Source organism: Musa acuminata, chromosome BXJ2-2 (assembly GCF_036884655.1).
Source record: "Musa acuminata AAA Group cultivar baxijiao chromosome BXJ2-2, Cavendish_Baxijiao_AAA, whole genome shotgun sequence".
Taxonomy (NCBI): Eukaryota; Viridiplantae; Streptophyta; class Magnoliopsida; order Zingiberales; family Musaceae; genus Musa; species Musa acuminata.
In genome coordinates, this window is record NC_088339.1 from 20,647,740 (window position 1) to 20,670,000 (window position 22,261).

The following is a 22,261-nucleotide window of genomic DNA, read 5'->3' on the forward strand; positions in this document are numbered from 1 at the left end:
TGAACTCCAAACACTGCATCTGCTTAAGCATTTACATAATGACCCACCGAAAAAAGTCTCACAGGTAATGATCAAACTGAAAGTGCATAGAAGACACTGAACTTTTGTTCAGGATAACAGAAGCTAGGCATGAAAAGCACTCGCCTATATGAAATAACCGTCGTTAGTCATCACCTTATCATAAGGGAAATGTCTTGTAGACCATGGCGACACAAAAACACAGTTATCAGCAATTACTTAACCAATGAACATCTCATTAATAAATCAAAAACTGGTTCTTATATGATCACATTCAGGAAGACTGCAAACAACTTCCGAGGATTAGTTGCATAAACCAGTAATTACCCAACCAAAGGATTTCTTGGACATCAAGAGGAAACAATTTTGTGCCAATTTCCCTATTGAGACGGTTCTATCTTCAATGACCATGTCATTTTACTAATGGCTACAGGATTCCACCTTATACAAAAGCATGTTAAAAAGACTAGGAATATAAAGATTCCGTGCTTACTTTCTCTAGTATGTGCCAAATACAGAATTAGTCAGCGAATAAAGTTCATGGGATCCATTTAACTGTGCTTGCAGCCATAACAATCTAGATTGCAACATATTATGGGCGAAAAAGATATCAACCATAGTTTACAGATCTGACTTCAGACAACTATATAAAGATGAGAAACTCGTTCGGTGAGACGCTCTGTCATTCAATCCTCTGAAGCCCTCTAGGAAGTCCTAAGATTAGCCATGGTCAGGCAAATGCTGTAACTTCTCAAGAACACATGTACTTGACACAATTCAATTCAGATGACAAACTTAGAAGTCCTAAAATTTCAGTGGAACCATGCAAGACGAATCATAATTTGAGCAATACCTTCCCAGCAAAACCAGACGGACACCTGAAAAATGAAAAGGCATGTTTGACATGTCACCAGGCATCCACAAACCAAGGCCATGGATACCATGTGCCTGTACAAACATTGTTAGGTCCCTATTCGGTGACCATGTTCAGTTTGGAACTTCAATCCATAAACATGGGCTCTGATGTAAGATGTTGGAGAAAGAATGAGCAGGTTCTTTGCTAATTTTTAATCTCCAATGAACTTTAAACCACTTCAATATGTGAAGCATTCAGCACACAAAATCCTGGATTCATTTGTCACTTAGAAAATATGGTTGAAATGCACAACCACACCTGGTGTTGTGCATCATGTGCTTTATCCCAATCTTTTGAAGACAATAAAGGAAATTTGTAGATATTTTTTTGGATCAGGATCCCATCCTACTTTTGTTTGGGTTCAATAAAGATCTACTAGTTCATATTTAAAGTAAGTTGTTGGAGACATGGAATGGAAGGTAGATGGTGTTCATATTAGTGACTCCATTTATCCCTACGTTATCAGCTACATTGATGGAAAACATAATACTTGACACCATATGTTGGGTCGGTGTGAAAGTGATGGAGAAAAAATGTAATTTCAACATCCCCTTCGTTTTTAATGATTTTACTGGCAAAAAGATAATTTCAACATCTCACGTGCTGAAGACGAAAGGGATATTGAAATGATCTTTTTGCCTAACATTTTCGTGTCAATCCAGCATGTGATGTCACGTGTTATGTTTTCTGTCAATACAACTGATGACGTTATGACAAATGAGGTTATTTGTTTTGTTTTTAGAACTATAGGGATCTCAATATAAATTTTTTAAGTACAGAGACCACGATGCTAATAAGATCCAAGTATAGAAAGTAATATGTAATTAGTCTTATTTTTTATGCCTTCTGATGTCTTTTACTAAGAGACAATATGATTTCTAGACTTTATTTGAAAATCTCAATTCTGACATAAAATGTTTAACACTAAATTAGGTGAAATCACAAATTAACTCAAAACAAAAAGGCCGAGAGAAATCTATTTTTGGCAGGAAACTTTTAGTTTTAGACACTAATAAACCACATTGATCAAGAAAGGCTTGGCCATGGCTACCATGATAATGTGATTTCTGAAACCACAATAGAGGACCTGAAATAAGAACCACCAAAGAACAATTCTTGAGAGTTTGACACATCATTTACTCTATATATCAACCCTCATTGACTCTTCCTCCTCTTCTTCATGTTCCCCAAGCAATTTGATTCACCTACAACACACATCAGGATGCCTAGAATCTTTGAATCCTCAGGAGTGCCAGAAATTTCTGGCTTTCTAATCCATCTGCTCTACATGTGCACGTCTCTTTGTCCTTATATTTATCATCTCAACACTCCAAATTTTTCAGCAAAACTGCATGATGCACCAATTTACAAACAAAAACATGAACATGTTTACAAGCGGCAATTTTATCATCCTCATGTCCTGTTACAGACTATTGTTGCTGAACTTATCTGATGTCACTTGATACTCTGAAGCATTTGCTTCATTTGATGGTTAAAATTGATAACCACAACCTTTAACCTTCCACTATCATTACAAAACAATAGATCTTGCTTCATTAAAGAGTGATCACGTTTATATTTTCTGAAAAGCAAATCATTACATAACAACAAAAAATAACTAGCTTAGTTGCTGCCCTTTTCTCACTATTCTTCACCAATAACTTGGCTTTTGTTCAGATATCTAATCCTAGTTAGCTATTTGTTGCCATTTGTCTTGTCCAGATGTGCTCCCAGCCATTTCTTCCCAGTCCTTGCCCTTAAGGATGGTCCGGTCCTTATGTTGTTAGCATTACACTAATGATACAAGAGTTTTGGCAGAAGTCTCATGACTGACAAGAAAACCATCCTAAATTTAGTGATGTTGTTTTGACTCCATATATGTACAATAGGCTTTACCAATGTCCAGGAGTTAGAACTTAGAACTGTCAATTGATCTATCTGAAAAATTTACAATAATCTTTTCTCCTCAGAATCAATACCTCTAGTGTCGTACTTCCAGTTATACATACCGAAAACACTATCAGAACAAAAAATCAGCAAAATCTCCAGGAAAGAAATGCAGAAAATGCACCATACATATATCCCTCCAACATAAATGAAAAGAGAATTTTGATGTTTAACTGAAACATAAAATCATTTCATTAAAATTCAGAGAGACAACTCAATGAAAGTATATGGAATTGGCTGGCAAATTCATGAATATTCCACATGCAGTTGGATTTTCATACTACAGCAATATATTCCGAATATTTAGATGATAATCAGAGTGTCAAGAAAGATTCTCAACATATAGCACAGATACATACAATAGAATTTTGAAGTCAGGTGATATACACCAATGACTACCCCACCATCAAAGTTGCTCTTCTTGGCATACAACTACATCAATGAAAATTCACCTACGGGCTCGTACTAGAGAGGGAAAATAAGAATAAGAAATCTCTTAGCAATAAGGCCCCATTAGCAGAAGCAGAGGATTATGAACAAAAGCCCACAAAAGCAACAAGAAAAACCTAGAATTATTCATCTCCTAATTCATTCCTTCCCCAGCTCCCGTTAATTGTTCAGAACATAAAGCTATCATCCATCAGTAATACCCCCAAGACCTAAATCCAACTTAAACCAAGGCATCCAGAGTAAGCAAAATCCAAAGTTGCAGAAGCAAACATCATTGGTTGCTAAAGTGAGATTGAATGAAAATAAAAACTACGAGAGCTCAAATTTAGAACTCTGGTGACTTAATTGCCTCTAATTCAAATGTAATAATGACCACATTAATTGTTTTCCTAGCTTCCTCTGCTTCAAATATAACTACTCAGACCTAGCAAGGACACATGAGGACAACACGACGATGGCGGCAATGGATATAGAGGATAATAGTTTTCCGATAGAGATTCACTACACATGATAATAATTAGAGCAGATATGGGAATGAGAGAAGAGCCATATCAGTCCTCACCGGTCGGGAAAAGCGTTAGCACCTTCCTCTCACCACTGCCTTCCCTTCCGGCAGGCTCCGAATCATCAACGAACGACGCTGCTCGTGGGGACGACAATTGCATCAACCCCATCCCCGGTGCCGGTGCTAGCATCTGATGCATCCCCGACTGGGGCACCGCCCGATTTAGGAACCCTTGGTCAAAACCTCTGCCCCCGGTTGGCGATCCAAAATGCCCAAGATGCCTCTGATGGTAGTACTGCTGCTGCTGCATGGCGGCCGCGATCTGCTGGTGATGTTGCAGGGCGGGCATCGGCACGTACGGCGGGAAGGGCTCGGGGCCCGCGACGGGCCCGCGGCTGAGGAAATGGTGGGGCACCGGGGCGCTCGCAAAGAGCTGGTCGGTGGCGGCGTCGGCGGCGGAGATCGGCCCACTGCCGGCGCCACCGCCGGAGGTTGCAAGGCCCTGCATGCGCTTGAGGTAGAGGCGGTACTTCTGGAGGTGGCTGGCGACGTTCTCGCGGGTGAGGCCGTCGACGCTCATCAGCTGCATTATGGTCTTCGGGACGGCGTTCTTGATCCCGAGGTGGGCGACGGCGTCGACGAACCGCTTGTGAAGCTGCGGCGTCCAGACGAGGCGGGGCCGCTTGAGGGTCCGCGCCGGCTCGTCCCCCCCGGGAGCGGCAGCGGAGTCGGAGTTGAGGTCGGAGGGCTCGAGATCGGAGGGAGTCGGGGGGTGGGGGAAGGCGGCCGGGGGCCGGGGGTGGTGGAGGGGGAGTCCGGGGTTCTCGTTGCCGCCGGGGGCGCCGGCGACGGGTATGTTGAAGGCGACGGCGAGGTTGGGGGTGATGAGGGTCTGCCACAACGGCATGAGCTCCTCTGGCGACGGCAGCTGCTCCTCCCAGCGAGCGAACCAGCTCGTCTCTTCCTCCTCCCTCATCTTCCTCCTCCTCTTACTATCACTAGCAAGATCTCGTACTTATAGCAGCAGTAGTGGTAATTGATGTAGAAACGTTCTTCCAATCAATCGACTTCCTCCTCCTCCTCCTCCTCCTCCTGCTTGCTGCCTGATCTGATCGATTGGGATTTAAGAGAATAGGAAACAAAGAGGAGGGACACAAGAGAGAGGGGGGAGAGAGAGAGAGAGAGAGCAAGAAGAGAGAGGCGTTCGAGGTGGATCTTTCTGTTTTGTTTTTGGTGTTTTCTGTCTCTCTCTCTCTCTCTCTCTCTCCCAAGGGGCATATGTCTTATATAGAACGTGGTAGGGGTGTATATAATATATATATATATATGCTATTTCTAAACTTCACGTTACTGACTGGGATTCATTTACATCTCTTTTGTCGGCTTCCGTGCCATTGGTATGGGCCGTTCTCTTTCCCTGGGGCCCACCGCTGGGGAGTTTCCTTGCGTTCTGCACGCAGAGTGCGTGGGATTGTGTCGTCCCAAACACGAGTCTGCGCTCGTCCAAAGGAGACGCTACGCGCATAATGATCGGCTGATGATGATCGGCATAATCTGATGATGATGATGATGATGATGATGATGATGACTTCGTGTCTTTTATGCCGTCAGTTTGTCACCATCTGTTTGCAGAGAATCCAGATTTATTCCTCCCCATTCTTTTTCGTATTAAACCTAATAAAAAAATTTACTAAGAAATTGAGTTATGAAAATATTCTATTTATTTGTTAATATGATCTTAGTGCATTAAACTTATTATATTATTAGTATATCTATTATCTTCGATCAATCGTGACTCCACATGTAGAGTCCAATAAGAACACGTCAACTATGGAAGATGACAAAATACTATCTCACATCAATAAAATATTCTCTCACTAAATATTTAAAGTGGTCTTCTCAAGTATGCAAAAAGAAACAAAAATAAGCTTACGAGCTTTACATACTTGCAAACACATATTAATTTGATCATTTGAGAGATTTTATAAGATAAATTCAGTATAATCTTTTATAAAAAATGAGATACATGATATAATCATCTTCTATCCTTGAACTAACATACGAGCATTTTTTGCCTTCGAAAAAATTATTCTTTCATCAAAATCTTGAATATTGAATGACACTATTCTGGCAGATATAACACTAAGTTGTGTTATATATATATTTATTTATTTTATTTATTTATATATATAATATATATATGGGGGTTTAAATTTATTAATGTGAGAATGTGGATCTCACAAGCTAATGATTGGAAAAAAAAAAAGTGAAAGAAAATATTTAACCACATATAAATGAATCATGTATCATATTATGACACTTTATGAAAAAAAAAAGAAAGAAAGATTTTTTTTCTCTTTTTCGCATCATATCTATTGAAAGAAAAACTTTATATAAGTAAATTAAATAAAGATATGAATACATGAAAAATTTTACTATCATGCTAAAATCCTAGCTGCTAAGACCCGAAAGATAAAGTTATCGAAAAATATTATGAGATTGATTTGACGCGTAAAACCGAGTCCAAATACATAATACAAATCAAATTGATCAAAGAATATCGTGTAAATATTAATTAAATACTAGACAAAATTAACAAGAGACAAATATCTGATTCGAACTACTGATACCATTATAAAGATCGCGATAAAAAAAATTTAGTCTCGGAAGCTTAAACTCATATTACATCTCAAAAGAGGAGCTTGCTCAAGTGTACAAGCCACACAAATCCACACCAGAATTGTGGCTCTTGTGGAACGCAAACAAGATATCTCTACTGTGCAACACACATCATTCTCTATCCAACTATTCAGTGCAAAGCATCTTTCCTTCTTGAGACTATAGCTTTCATGTTAGCACAAACATGGTGCCCACCTCATCAGATATATCAATCTGTCTGACCATTTTGATATCCTTGATGAGACATATATCAAGAACATGTAGCTTTCATGTCTCTTCTTTCTTTAAATATCATGCTTGGAGAATCTGATGCAGAAGCCTTGCAACTTGGAGCAAGTCTGGTGAAGTGGAGGCCTAAAAAAAGGAGATGTAATCTCCACTACAAGTTGCAAAGTTAGACCAAGAAATTGCATAAGCTTAGGTAGGACTACATTAGATTGTAAAGCATGTCTTCATGTGGATCCTAAGCCTAACTAGTCAAAGCCTGGGAATCTTACATCAGATCAAGATTTATTTAGGTTATCAAGCATGTTGTGTACCTAATTTTTTGTGATGAACTTGCACTTATGATGTATTTTATTCCTAATGCTAGACTTGTAGGTATAAGACATTTGAAGTATAAATTTAGATGATGAGAAGTGAAGAATAATGAACATATTTAATATTTTAATTTTAGAGGAAGAGATTTGAATTAATATATTAAGATTTAATGGATATATGATTATTGTTTTGACCTTAAAAATTTTGAGTTAATAGTTCATGAGTCGATCATGATAAATGATAGATTTAACATTCGATATGATGAGAGGCCCGAGTAAGTAAAGATTTCCTATGAATATGGTTACAAACTCATCATGATTTAAAAAAATAATCATTGGGTTAGATCGCATATGTATGATTTTGATTATGTCATGTTTAGATCTTGACAAATATAGAATAGTTGAATTGATTTATAAAAGTTTAATAGATATACTATTATTAGTTTGAGTTCAAGAATTTTAGGTTAAAAATTTATATTCATCAAGTTCACCACACAATATCACCTTTTAGGTTCCATAAAAAAGTGGTAAATAAATGATGAATAGATTGAGGATAGAAAATAAATATATAGGATTATTCAAACCAATCATCCATGTCCCTCTCTCTCAATATATTTTTATATAAAATAAAAAAGTGGGTCATGCTCAATTAAAGTCTGGAGGAAATGTTTTTTAAATTGAACTCTCAATTAAACAGAAGAAAATTGAGGAAAAAGAAATACATAGTTGAATACTTTTTTCTCTCTGAAACAAAAAGGGGGGGAAGGAAAAAACAAACCTACAGCATCCAGTATACATCTGGATGATATTCCAGGAAAAAAGATCAAGTTATGCTGAATGTGATGTGATTTCAATGGAGAATACAGACAGCAAAACAAGTACCTTTCAATGCAGGAGACAGATGGGGATTGTTTGGGTCAGTAAGATGTTGCAAGCTGTAGCTTAAGATTCTACTGACCCTTGGAATAGTCAACACCATCCTTGGTTGGATCAGAAGGATTAAATATGTGGCAGAGTTCATCTAAAGCTAAATCCTTTTCTATAATCTGAATTGTTTATTCTGCAAAACTTTCAGTGATATCAGCTCTCTGAAATATTAAAAGTCCAGTCTGTAGCCATATGAGTTCCACTCAGTATTGCTTTTGCAAGTTCAGTAATTGTCATAGCCTCAAGCTTCCAGCAGCAGCAGCAACAACAAGAATGAGTTGTCATAGCCTAAAGTTGCATGCAACATTACAGCAACCTTTGAGAACCCAAGGAAGGGTATAGGAAGGACTGCAGCAGCGATGGGAGATGAGGAATGGCTTCAACAGGAAGTGCCACACTGCTACGGATGTGACCTTTGTCTTCCACACCTTATCTTCTTTGCTGGGGGAGCCATTAGCCTTTCTCTTTCAGCCATGCATGAAATCTCTCTTACTCTTGGCTCGTAAGCTTATCTATCTTGGTTTCGAGTCCAACAAGAAGCATCCACCCACCTTGATGCCTTCACAATCTTCACGAACAGTATTAAGGCATTAAGCTTCTCACAGGAGTTCCTTCCCTCCCTTCTTTCAAAGATCGATCGCCATTAATGGATCAATCCTCCTCTCTCAAGCTCCTGGGTTCGTGAGCAGACTCCCACTCCCACCGCATACTACTGTCAACCTCAACTTTAAGTGACCAAGTTAACAGGTATATTATCCTATCAGGCCAGAGAGAGTGCATTCAGAGGGAGAAGGTTCTTCGGGGCGAGGAGATGGTGATTGAGTAGGTCTTCTAAGCGTAGTCATCTTCCAAATCTGGTTTCTGGTAAGAAGGAAATTTGCTCCTGGTTTTCAGGGGCATTTTAGCCAGAATGCTTCATTTTAGTTCTACGGACAAATGATGAGGTGTCTTAGTGTGTACGTTCGCCAAAGTACAGAGTAGTTAATTACCATCAGTGGCATTTTAGTCAAAACGCTTAGCATTTTATATGTTTCAATAAACGAAATGGACGTACGTGATAACCCGAACTTGTACCCAAAAAGAGCATTGCGCTTCGGCCTCGTACTACGTGGGTATCGATTTGTGTACGCCAACCAAAGTGTACAGTAATCGATAAATATCAAGGGTATTTTAGGCAAAACAATTCCCTATAATAAAAGAAATGAACCTAAAACTGACTCCGATTCATACCCAAGGAGAACATTGGCTTTCGAGTTAGCCACATCAGCGTGGGCCCCGTCTGTCCGATTATTAATTTCAAGGGCAATAAGGTAATTCCAGTGCCAACGTAATAAAACCTCCTCGCCCTTCGGAGAGTCGACGATCGTATTCTTACTGACGCCGCTGCTCTCCGTCGCCGGGAGCTCAAGGTGGGACGCCGCAACCGACCGATCGGGCGGCGGTGAGACGATGGGGACTCTGGGGAGGGCGATCTACACCGTCGGGTACTGGATCCGGGGGACCGGCCAGGCCATCGATCGCCTCGGCTGCTGCCTCCAGGGGAACTACCTCTTCCAATAACAACGTAATATTTCTTCTTGTTGGAACTTGTAATGCTGTAGGCAGTAAAGATCATATGCCTTTTGGTTTATTTGGTCGTTGGGTTTCTCTGACTCGAAAAATGCTCTTTTTATCCATCAATGTGCTCTCCGATGTAGCCAGAATTTCACCCACTTGGTGAAATTTCTTGGTCTTGAAGAAGTGATTCCTTAGTTTATGCCTTCACAATGCCGATTCCTTGTTCCCTTTGGTGTTTAGTTTGAGACTCTGCAAGTCATCATCTTTTCTTGTATCTTTGCTATCATAATTAAAGCTTTATGCACACAGATCTTTATATATGTCATACGAATTAGACTTGTAGCCTTTAAATTCTGGGGCTTTTATCCGCCATGTAATCACTGCTCATATCATTTCGTTTCAGTGTCAAGGCATCGGGCACTCATGAACATGTTTGACAAAGTACCAAAAGTCCACGAGGATGTATTTGTGGCTCCAAGTGCATCTGTTATTGGAGATGTTGAAGTGGGCACAGATCCTCGATTTGGTATGGATGCGTTCCGAGAGGTATGCTATTTCTTATACAAATAAACCTCGTTTTCCAGTTTACAATTGCTAATATGTCTTGTATCTGACGTTTACTTTTCTCTCAAAATTTCAGCAGTTTAATTTTCTACTCTTGATGGGTGAAAAGTTGCCCTGTATATGCAAATGGTCTGATTCGTATGGTCAATTTGTTATCATGATATCCTATTTTTGTGGACGTTTTGCATTTTCCTTTTGTTAGGAAGAAATTAGAACTAATAAGGATATAATAATTGTTCATGGAATGCAATTGCCACCAATATCTTCTAGAGACTGGTATGGCATATGGGTTTGTGCTGTGTGCCATGCCCATATGCAAATCTGGACATATGCATGGACAGATGACAAAGGCATGGAAAGATATGATTAGATAACTCACCGGGCATTACTTCTGGTGCTGGTCTCAGATTGGCATTTTTACTTTACCCTGCATGGTTATCCTTGATCGGATTATATCATGTCAGTAATACAGAACCACCAGGTGGATTCGGAAAGAAAATATGGTGTTAGATACTTCCTCTAGATATCCCACTATTCTTCTCATTTTTATTTCATTAGTTTTATCAAATTCCAAGTTTCCAACTTTGCTTAAAGTTGATGCCATGTTTTGTATAGTCCCTTAGTTATTGTAGATTAGCCTAGCTATCACCCTCAAGTTCCTCATGATAAATTGCAGAGGCTTCACGGTCATGTTTTTAAAAGTTTACCTGTTATTGAATTTTTGTCTAAATGTTCATCGATAGTCCAATTGGGTTTATTTCCTAATATTATACAAACATGACACCATGTAAGATTTTCATCACCTATCATGCGGTGCTCTAGGTTCTGATGCAGGTCCTTTCTTGCTTTCAGTCCCAGTACTGTACTTGCCAAGGGTTGATGTAGTCGGAAAGTCAATTGCCAGCTTATTCTTAGATCTTTGGTTGCTGTAATTTGATCTAGAACACTGATCAGATGGATGAGATATGCTTCTTGAGTGAGAGACATTTACATCATATTGCCACATCATAGATTTGAAGGAGTTTAATGTTCTGTGACAAGTTCCACGAAGACCTTATTGTTGAATCTCGGATTTTGATGATGAAACCAATTGATATTGTTGTGATCTAATATGCGTTTAAGTGACGAATGACTAGCTTCGATCAAGGAGAGGCAAATTGATTGAAGCAGGAAGAATAAGAAGTTGGGCCAGAATTGAACATTTCAAAAGATTGGACGTCAGACCGGAGGAATGGTCGACGTGTCGGCAGAAGGCTTCATGCTATGAGTTCGAGCATCAGGCCAAGAAGATTGGACATTACGCCAAGGAGATCGGATGTTGCGAGAAGACAACATGCCAATTGGGCAATATGCCGAAGGAGAGGACGATGCGCCGAAAGGTCAAACGAAGCGTCTAATGAACCAATGACGTGCCAGACAACTTAGTATTCTTGTTTGTAATAATTTGTCTAGATCGAAATAGTTGTAATTAGGTTGGTTTAGAATGTAATTAGGCCAACTCAATTAAAGGCCAACTGAACCTAAAGTGGGGCTATTTTGGGTCAAGAGAAAAGGCCCATTTAGTGACCCAAATGTTGGATCAGGCGATGACACTGCCAGTCCAAGCGGTGGCATCGCTAGAGGCTCAGTCTCTAAGACACAGTCTACGAGACTATGTCAGGCAGTCCACTAGTCTGGGCGATGGTACCGCTAGACTGAGTGGTGGTACCGTCTAATGTCAGTGTTGTAGGCGATGGTACCGCCAGTACCTCGAAAATTGAGGATGAGACACTTTTAGGCTCTAAGTTTGAATCCATCTGGGGCCTATAAATACCCCTCTCATCCCTGCTCAGATACACAAGAACTGAAAACAAAAACAAGGAAAAATTCTGTTATAATCTTGTGAGAGTTCTCCTCCTCTAGTCCAAGTGTTGATTCTTGTTTAAGAGAAGAGTAAGTGGGGGTGTAAAGGTTCTCTCCTGAGCCCGTCAAAAGGAGAATAGAGTTGTAAGAGTAGTTAGTCTTCGCCCATTAAAGGAAGACCGTTAGTGGATGTCGGTGGCCTCGACGGAAAAGGAATCGGGAGTGAATGTAGGTCACGACGACCGAACCACTATAAAACTCGATTTACATTTACTTTAAGCTCTTTACTTTCATTGCAAACTGCTTTACTTATTCATTATGCTTCCGTACGTTTTCAAGTTAATATCTTTTCGATACAGTTTTTCATCGAACGAAAGTTTTTCAAATCGGTTATTTTAACGAAGGCACTAATTCACCCCCCCTCCCTCTTAGTGTCGACTTGATCCTAACACTTATTACTATCCTGCAATATTATTGTAAGACGTCTTTGCTGAAATGATTTTTGTGGCCTACAAGAGAGACATACTTCTCCTCCCTCCATCTCACACAAGATTATGTTTAAAATATGACATTGTTGCTAAAATATGCTTAGTTTTGACAGGTCATGCCTACATCTTGAACATAAATTTGACAGGTCATAGTGCTGTCTTACATGGATGCACTGTTGAGGATGAAGCATTTGTTGGTATGGGAGCTGTCCTACTTGATAGGGTGGTTGTGGAAAAGCATGGAATGGTTGCTGGCGGAGCCCTTGTAAGACAGAACACAAAAATTCCATCAGGAGAGGTACCCACTTTTGCTTCATTAAATTATTAGTCTTCTTTATTGAAGATGCTACAACTTACCACTCTGCAACTGCTATTATTTTGCTTATCAGTTGTTTAAACCTAAGTTTATCTTAACCTGAATCTGCTTGTCCACTACTACTGACTGTAGCCGATCAGTATTGGTGAGAAGTACTTTAACTACTATGTCGCACTGGCTGCAGTTTACCCCTAGTATTTTTTTTGCCTCTTCTTGGTCACAATTGTTGGACTCATGGATAATAACAGTTCATATCTGTTATTCCGAAATTTTCAGAGATGCAATCAAATTTCTTAAAGTTAGATTGTTGTTTTTTCTTATATTCACTGCATTGAAGTGCAATCATATTATCTGGTTATCCATGATGGAATCTGTGACTTCTTTCTGTCGAAAAGCTTGAAGTATTTTCTAATTAGGCTGTGTCAAAGCAGGGGATTCATCAAATTCCTTTGAGCCTCTTGGGAACCTTCTTGATGTAGGTTGTATTCTTATTGTTTACTTGGTTGGCTTTTTCTAAACAAATCACAGGTATGGGGAGGTAACCCAGCAAGAGTCCTCAAGAAGCTCTCAGAAGAAGAGATAGCCTTCATTTCTCAGTCAGCAGCCAATTACTGCAATCTGGCCCGAGCTTATGCTGTTGAGAATGCCAAACCATTCGATGAAATTGAGTTTGAGAAGATGCTTCGGAAGAGGTTTGCTCGCCGGGACGAAGAGTATGGTTCGCTCGGAGTTGATCGTCCCTGACAACATCCTACCTGACAAATCTCCCAAGCCTTCTCAATAGGTTTAGGTCTGGTGGGATGGTCAACCTTCGTCACTGGACTGGTGTTGAGAGAAATGTTTGATGTAGTCAGCTTATGTTTCGTTTTTCATCCCAATAATTCTTAGACCGATCTCTTTGAGGATTGACACAGTCTTTTTCTTTGTTGTAATGTACTTATTGTGTAAATGCCTCACATATCAAATCAAGTTATTTAGTTTCTCCAATGGTCAGTGTTTTTTTGGCCAGTAAAAATTTAGCAATCAGCAAGGAGGATTGGTGGATACTGATCACAAAGTAAGATATAAAGAAACATGCTGTGTTTGAAGTTTCATTTTTTGCCTTCTTTTTCTTCACAGCAATTAGTTTGGATGCTATTCACATTATTGTCTTTTCTGAGGCCAAGTCCATGCTATTCTTTGAAAAGGTTGCAGTTCACTTTGAAGGTATCTGTATGACTCATTGTACATTGACTGCAGGTAAAAATGAAGAAGCTGCAAATGGGCAGTGGAACACAAATTTGCTTATACCAGATGGTTGGCACATGAAGTCGAACTCTTATTCCAAAACCTTGAAAGGAAATCTCCAAAAACCAAAGAAATCAAATCAATTCAGCAAGACATGGTAATCTGTCTAGTTATTTGCAGCAAAAGAAGTTATATTTAAGCTTTTCCAACAGGAGGTTTTTGAAATAAAAGGAGTATCATTAGCATGTTAACACAAGCAAGCATAAAAAAACTCAGCATTCTGATTCCATCCTATTATTTGATGTTTTTGCATGATGAGTATTGCAGGAACCTTGACTCCTTTTTTGGTACAATATTTATAGGTCACAAGAGGATGATACAGAAAGTAAAAGAGAATTTGGACTCTGGCTCATCAAATAAAATTATCCCCAAGGGTACTATTATGTTTACACAAACTATAAGCAAGAAAAGGTCCTCCAGCATCAATCACAGGGATGTAGGGGTAAATTATGGGAAGATTGTTGATCCTCAATCCAGTCTTGTCCAAGAATCTCCTGGTTTCAAACTCTGGGAGCTGCCACCATTAAGAGACTTAGAATGGTAGTATTTCTGTTTGGCAAAAGTGTTTCCAAAAAGAATTGATGAAATCAGATATACCCTACTCTTAGTTCTGTTATGCTTGTACCATGCAACAAGAGGACTGCTAGAAACTTGATCTGAAATCTATAAGAAGTTGGTTTTCCGAGCTTTCATTCTCCTCGGTATCAATCTGGACTTCTTAACTGACCTTGAGAGGAAAGCATATCCTGAAACCAGCACAGACCGGTTGGTATCTAGCATTATACATGACAAATCAATAGATCTTAAACATGAAACAAACATAATAAAAGGGGTCTGGCTTGTAGCTACTATTGCTTAGAAATGCCTGGAACTAGGGTATAATTTGTGGTTGATAGATTGGGATATGATTCCTTGCATTGGCTTATTACCTGAGTTGCCAGATCCTTCCTGTGACTTTGCCATTGCAAAAGTTGTGGAGATGTTTTTTGTGAAGAATTCTCCATCTTCTTCGAAAACATGGAATGCTTATATTCATAACGTGGCTGCAGAGGATAAGTCCATAGGAAGCAATTCCCCATCGATGGAACAGAACAACTTTTTGTATCATGCCATGAAAGCTTTAGAGGACAAATCTGACATGAGCTTTTGGAGATTTAATGAATACGACATTGGTGTGAAATTACCTGCACTATGAACCATTCAGAAAGCATTGGTCTTTTGAGATTGAGTGATGGCATTATCTTCAATTTGAAGGGAACTTGAAAGGTTAGGGATGTATTTGAGTTGATGTTAAATATGTGTTTCTGTTGTTTGCCACAAAAATAAAGCCCAAAATTTGAGCACTTGACTTTGTGTTCTTTTTAGTCTTACGTACAAAAGTACTTGCACCTATTAAACTTTCATGTTTAATGCAGGAGCATTTCCTTTAAAATGTCCTCCTGGTCAATTATTGTAAATGTGAACTATGGTCAACAATATGTAATCTCATTCTCAGCCAGATGTATCAAGATATTTTGGATTACCAACTTGATCTGTAAAGCAGCTAGACCAGTACTCACTTCACTTAACATTTGAAAGATGCATTCTCTAGCTTTAGCCAGAAATTTCGCAAAATTACATATAGCGTAGCCTAGGTCAGACAACAATGACTGCATCCATGATGATTCCATGACGATCTTGTTTGATCAATTTCAGGTCATGCTCAGTGATACTAGACTACATGCATGCCTGGAGTTACACCCTTTAATTAAGATATAGATATACTTGAAAATATTCTGTTGATGGCACATCCTTCAAGAAAGGAGTGTATAAATATATAGAACGACCTGAATGGGGAAATGCACTCACCCAATACACTAAGCTTTATTTAGTGCCGGGGAAAGGGGATACTTCATTGTGCACAAAAATTTACCGGATGTAACAATAGAAGTTGTCTTCTTTTGTAGCACATTAAGGATAAAAAGGGTTGGATATTTTCCACAAAACCATTCAACACAAATGTACTTGGATTATTGTTAAAGTTCATTAATTAGACTTCTACAAGCTAATCCAGAATTATGACATCCTATACATTGTAAGTTTTCTAACTGGACCTGGAACTGACAAAAACCTGAGCAAAACCTTATTGATTTTCCACTAGATATGTTCTTCAAAATTTTGCAGTCCAGACTGGGTTCTACCATAGAGCTGCATCTAAAGGAGAAAAGGGCTTTGAGAATTTTGCATTTACTATATTCTTTCCAATTTGTGTTAAAAACTATCTACATAGGAATAACAACAGTAATAAAAAGGTCGAAGTTAGCAAGTACATAAATCCAAGGCAGGACTAAAATAACACAAGACCACAAGGAGGTTTAACTCCTCTCTAATCATTCAAAAAAAAGTATAGCAAGTTATCAACTCACAGTGATGATTGTAGAACGTACAGGTTCTCTAATTGTGATTATGCAGTACTTCCTGAACTGTTAAATATGATTTTCCTGACAAAGGTTCAACATGACATGTGGATCATCACTTTCTCTTTGATCTGGAAGCTGCATCAAATTTGAAGTCCGACTCTACAGTTCCTGAGGCCCTAAGTTATAAGTCTGAGGCCACTAAAGATATGCTGAACTCATCCTCTCACTTTCAACCAGTTCATTATAACATAGGTCTAACTCAGAACCCTGTGATCCTTCTCCCACTAAAAAGGCATGTAGCTTATTACCAATCTGTACCCAGCTGCACCCTGGATTCTTCTTCACCTTCCTAGATTTCATCAGTGCTCTGACCTGATCTGCTTCATTCCATCTCCCCGCCTCAGCATACATATTGGAAATCAAAATATAGTATCCACAGTGCCCTGGCTTTAACTTAAACAAATGTTCTGCTGCCAACTGAGCTAACTCAATATTTCCATGGATGCGACATGCGCCAAGCAATGCACCCCAAACATTGGAATCTGCTTCAAAGGGCATGCTTCTTACTAAATCTGCAGCTTCTGTCATCAGTCCAGCTCTCCCTAGAAGATCGACCATGCAAGCATAGTGCATCTGTGTTGGCCTAATGTTTTGAGCTAGCATTTGGTTGAAATATCTCTTTCCTCTCTCAACAAGCCCAGCATGGCTACACGCTGATAAGACTGCAATGTAAGAAACATGGTCATATTCCAAACCTTCATCTTTCATCAAATCAAACAAATTAATTGCAGCTTCCAGTTCTCCTTGCATTCCATACCCTAAGATCATAGCATTCCATGAGGCCACATCCTTGTTTGATATTCTATCAAAGATCTTCTTACCAAGAGCAATCCTTCCGCATTTAGTGTACAAGTCTATTAATGAGTTTGCCACAAAGAGATGTGTGTCGAACAATTTTCTCATGGACAAGCAGTGTATCTCCTTTCCTTGCTTGAGTGCAGATAGATTACCGCATGCAGATAAGGCACCCACAATGGAAACAACATCGTACTCAATTCCTACAGATCGCATGTCCAGGAACAAATCCAAAGCTTCTGAACACAATGGACTCTCAGAGTACCCTACTATTAAGGTATTGTAAGACACTTGATCTCTCTGTGATACATTAAAAACGTTTTGAGCAAGATCAAACCTTCCACATTTCACATACATATCAATCAAAGCATTTGAAACAAATAAGTCACAATTAGAACACACACGGATTGACCTAGCATGAATTTCCTTACCCTTCACCAGTGAAGCAATTCTAGCACATGCTGGAAGAACATTTGTGTATGTAACCGAATTGGGGAATTCCCCACAATCCTGCATCTCCTTAACAAGCCTTATGGCTTCCAACTCAGCTCCATTCTGCGCAAAATTTGCAATCATTGCATTCCAAGAAACCACATTCCAATTATCCATTCTATAGAAAATATCTGACCCCTTATTCCAACATCCAGACTTTGCGTACATGTCCACTAGAGAATTAGCAACAAAGACATCAGAATACATGTAGTTTCTTATAATATACCCATGAATCTCTTTCCCCAAATCAAAACAGCCCAACTCAACCAATGCTGGTAAAAGACTTGATATGGTGATTGAGTTTGGCTTCACCTTAATTGCTAGCATTTCTTTAAATTTCTCCAAAGCATCCTCATAGAGACCAGCATGAACAAGGCTACCAATAACAGAGTTCCAAGAAACATCATTCTTTTCCTGCATGCTCTGAAAAGCTCGCATCGAGGCATCTGAGTCCCCACACTTCCCATACATATCAATGAATGCATTACCGACTGTGACTACCAAATCCAGACCAGCCTTTATCGCAAGACCATGAATTCCCTTTCCACAATCCTCATCTTGCAGTGCAGCACATGCAGGGAGAGCACTGATCAGACTCACAGAATTCACTGAAAGGTCGCTCCTCTTTAACTCCAGCAGCAAGCTTACTGCATCCGAGTATAAACCATTCGATGAAAACATTGAAATGAGTGAGTTCCATGAAACAACGTCTCTATGCAGCATTTCGCCAAACACCTGTTTAGCGGCCAGCAAATCACCTAAGATGCCGTAAAAGGCCAAGAGTGTGTTCCCCACGAAGACGTCATAAAAAAATCCAACCTTGATCACCGATCCATGAATCTCTCGGCCTTTCCGGGCGTCATCACCAGCCGCGGCGGCGGCGGCTGTAAGGGCGAAGGGGAAGGTGCGATTGTCGGGTCTGACGCCGGCGCGCAGCATGCCATTGTAGGCGGAGAGAGCGGCGGAGTGAAGACCGGCAGCGGAAGAGAGGGCGCGAACGAGGGCGTTCCAGAGGAAGGCACCGCGGAGTCTGAGGGGGCTGTCGTCAAAGAGGCGGAGGGAGGCCGCGGGGTCACCGTGGTCGGCGTAGGCGAGGAGGATGGCGGCGGCGGAGGGAAGGTGGCGGGGGAGGACGCCGGAAGCGGCGGCCAGGGCATGAGCCTGCTTCGTGTGGGCAAAGGACCGAGCTCGCAGGATGCCATCGTGGACGGCGGAAGCGACGGGATCCCACGGGGTGGAGTAAGAGGAGAAGGAGCTGGAGGGCGGCGGAGGTCGCGTGAGGAGGGGGACAGGGAGAAGCCCATGACGGGGGAAGCGCATGCGGGAAGAGCAGAGCCTTCCGCAGCGAGCATCGCTCGCACAGATGCCCCGACGCAGACAGAGATCGAAGCACGAGGGAGAGAGAGAGAGAGAGAGAGAGATTCATCATCACGACCCTAAGTAGGAGCTCCGTAGCAGTCATCAATTGGATAGGATCCGCTAAGGATCCGAACCCATTAGAATATTTTCCAAAAAAATAATGTAATTTAATTTTTTTAGCACTGTATCTCCTAAATCATCACATCAAAATTTTTTTTCCTAGTTGTTCTCAACGTGCCACAGGTTTTTGATGTTGATAAATAATTGAGTTTAGTTGGGATTTTATAAATTTTTTTTTTATGCTTAAGTCAATAAGTGGATTAACAAAGTTTGGCAAGTTAAGAGTAATAAGTAGATTATAATATTTTATTGGCAACGGATTAGATTAGTCGGATATTAATTTATTTATAATATCTCAATTTAATTTTATATTAAAAATATATTAAAGACTACGATTGACTTATAAAAATACGATGAATCTAAATGTAAACTCTAAATCGAATTATTAAAATTTGACGAACTCTAAATCATTTGTATTCCTAGGAGGGTCGATAAGTTATCACTCTAAAGGGATTTCAATTAATTAAAACAACAAAATAAAGTGTAAAGGGGTAATATAATAAAATAAATTGATATATTAAAAAATTGAGACACTCTTGTTAAAGATACGGAGAAAGAAAAAACAAAAGAGATTTAATTGTTCTAGAAAACAATTTTCTATTATTTTTATCGCCACTTGAAATAGGTGTTAGAATGAAATTTATTATTTCCAGATGCATACAAGATAATTGCACGACCCGTATAACTTGAGATACCATTGCGTTCCTACCATTTTACAAGAACATTCAATATTTTATGAACTACTTAAGTGACCGACAAGTGAATCCAAACTCTTAAAAATAATTTTAGAAGCCTAAGTATAATTTTTGGTATTTGGTAAAACAAACGTCTCATATATAATTTTTTTCTATATATATATATATATATATATATATATATAGTCTTGATTTTACTTTTTCGCAAGTGTCGTGGGATTCGGAAGATGGAAAGAAGTTCGACGAGGTATAAAATTTTAAGTTAAAATATTTCTACTCGATTTGTCTGCTAGTAAAATTAAAATATATGTCACATATCACACTTCAGCGTATGTGTGGTACAGGGGAAGTTTAAGGACGGTATTATATGCGTATTTGAAGAATAGAAAACAAATTTTCTAGATTTTTTTTAAAAATATTCGTTGTCGTATGAAGATTGATACGTAAAATATACAAAACTGAAAATCACATATGAGTCAGTCGTGTTATCTAGGGAGATCGTATATTCCCGAATCCCTACAGATCGGTAGATGAAAATGAAGGAGGTCATACATCATCCTCTCTAGTGGTAATCCACATCCAAATCTCCACACCTACTATCTGAGAAGGAGAAATGAAGAGGAGAATAGGAGGTAGCAACCAAGAAAACTTTTAGTCTATGAGCCTTTGGTTCCCTCATTAACCCTAATGGATCCTACCCGATACTCGATCTTCATCCAACTACCCAAGCCTCTTATATTAGTGGATATCTATCCAATAATCTCTCATTGGCTTTTATTAAATCTCATCCATAGGATCCAATAATTCACGGGCTTATTAGATATCCAATAAGATAAGGGCTCCAACGGATATCTCATATTCGAACATTTACTCGTTGCAACGCCTACCATATGTGTCTAACCCTCTAGGCCAATATAAAGCTGGCAGTAAGTCATTCCTATCAAAACCTATTCTGGCTCAGTGAATTATTATCTTCATAATAATTCATTCGACTTATCGACTACGGATGTACCAGGCCACTACATCGCAATCCCTAGATGATACAGGGGAATCCAATCCATTAAACATGTCTATTCTTAATTATTATATACCTATAGTCTCTCATCCATCTACTATCTAAGAGACTGCATATAGGGCATGGTGTTGTCAGACCCATACAATTTTTACTCGAGTCTTGCTCTAATCGAATTCTCCTAGAGAACTCTTTCTCTCTCAATCCGAATGACCATGGCTAGGGATTTGTTTAAGCAAGAATATATGAGATATTCCTCTCATGACACCGAGAGCGGATGATCTTTTATTGACACTCAGTACTCATAAGTCCAGTACCGAGAGCGGATTTGTTTGAGCAAGAACATATGATTTGACTGTGCTAGATTTGGAACTTCAAAACCTATAAATCTAGTATCAAAGAGTGGAGTACTCATACAAGACATTGTTGGTGTCTCAAGTCTAAGGACTGAGGACACCATTGGGACAATAAAATCATTATCTGATAATGAGGTATTATTAACCATCCATGTAACATCCCCCATTTTTAAAAATTTAGTAAAAGGTTTGTTCGTAAAAATAAGGATTATTTAATAATTATTTTATATTCAATGATATTATATTAAAAGTTTATGGCTAGGGACCTAAGAGTAAATATTAGAAGTTTGATATAATTTATGAAAGATTCAGATTTAACTTAAAAAATATATATATAGTAGACATGTGTCACTAGCTAACCTAAGGTTGGTGCCACTTATCTTTGCTCTAAAGATGACACCTAGCCCCTTTCATGCATGCATGACACCTTACAACTTTTGCATTAGCCAAAACCCAAATAATTAGATGAAAGGTTAAAGAAAACAAACATGAAGAGTTGCAGCCAACGTGAGTTTGAGAAAAGAAGAAGAAGAAGAAGAGCTTGAGTTTTTTCATCAATTTTCCCACATTTGGGATTCAAATAATTTTAAGGTAAGTATTCTAATCCTATCCCACAGTAACCTTAATCTCTGTTTCCATTTTTATTCTGTAAAATTTGAAAGATTTCAACTGAGAACCAGACCTTCTTTTGTTTTAATATAAAACTATGAATCTGTAATTTTTTGGTAATCTGACCTCTATGCAATGTTTCGGTCATAACATTTTGTAATAAACTCTGACTTAGACAAATTCTATTCCATTTGAAAGTAGACAAAAAAATCTTTATTTTGATACTAAGATCGAATGATTTGGAGTTTAAATACCTACTAAGACATCTGTTTAAATTAACCCTACAGATTTTGCAAAACAGGAAAATTTCTGACCTCTTGTTGCTTAAC

The 22,261-nt window shown here is 39.1% G+C and overlaps 2 protein-coding genes and 1 long non-coding RNA gene across 8 annotated transcripts; 1 reads left to right on the forward strand and 2 right to left on the reverse strand.

Annotated features, from left to right (window-relative positions):
- Positions 1-5: 5 nt before the first annotated feature.
- LOC103969721 (transcription factor MYBC1-like) lies at positions 6-5,097 on the reverse strand. 2 transcript variants are annotated; one of them, XM_065095186.1, is made up of 2 exons: positions 3,894-5,097; positions 6-144 (listed from the first exon to the last, which is right to left on the reverse strand). In XM_065095186.1, exons 1-2 carry the CDS (start codon positions 4,810-4,812, stop codon positions 59-61), a joined length of 1,005 nt encoding a protein of 334 aa, XP_064951258.1. In that variant the 5' UTR covers positions 4,813-5,097; the 3' UTR covers positions 6-58. The 2 variants fall into 2 exon arrangements, with proteins under 2 accessions (XP_064951258.1, XP_064951259.1); XM_065095187.1 differs by lacking the exon at positions 6-144 and having other exon boundaries at positions 3,629-5,097.
- A 4,259-nt stretch (positions 5,098-9,356) lies between these two features.
- LOC135586956 (uncharacterized) lies at positions 9,357-13,735 on the forward strand. The gene is made up of 4 exons (XR_010484412.1): positions 9,357-9,545; positions 9,942-10,084; positions 12,546-12,730; positions 13,277-13,735. It is a non-coding gene; the product is annotated as an uncharacterized LOC135586956 (long non-coding RNA).
- A 476-nt stretch (positions 13,736-14,211) lies between these two features.
- On the reverse strand, positions 14,212-19,194 carry LOC135584118 (pentatricopeptide repeat-containing protein At4g14170-like). 5 transcript variants are annotated; one of them, XM_065095192.1, is made up of 4 exons: positions 16,441-19,194; positions 14,965-15,224; positions 14,633-14,781; positions 14,213-14,549 (listed from the first exon to the last, which is right to left on the reverse strand). In XM_065095192.1, exon 1 carries the CDS (start codon positions 19,099-19,101, stop codon positions 16,633-16,635), a length of 2,469 nt encoding a protein of 822 aa, XP_064951264.1. In that variant the 5' UTR covers positions 19,102-19,194; the 3' UTR covers positions 14,213-14,549; positions 14,633-14,781; positions 14,965-15,224; positions 16,441-16,632. The 5 variants fall into 5 exon arrangements, with proteins under 5 accessions (XP_064951262.1, XP_064951261.1, XP_064951264.1 ...); XM_065095190.1 differs by having other exon boundaries at positions 14,212-14,781; positions 16,462-19,194; XM_065095189.1 differs by having other exon boundaries at positions 14,212-14,781; positions 14,965-15,219.
- Between the last annotated feature and the right edge of the window lie 3,067 nt (positions 19,195-22,261).

What these genes read in the sequence shown, in the direction of transcription:
- LOC103969721 (XM_065095186.1), bottom strand. Translation starts at nt 4,812, where the DNA reads ATGAGGGAGGAGGAAGAGACGAGCTGGTTCGCTCGCTGGGAGGAGCAG. An exon ending in GCTAACGCTTTTCCCGACCG is followed by an intron (nt 145 to 3,893) that starts GTGAGGACTGAT and finishes TATTTCATATAG; the next exon opens with GCGAGTGCTTTTCATGCCTA.
- LOC135584118 (XM_065095190.1), bottom strand. Translation starts at nt 19,101, where the DNA reads ATGCGCTTCCCCCGTCATGGGCTTCTCCCTGTCCCCCTCCTCACGCGA.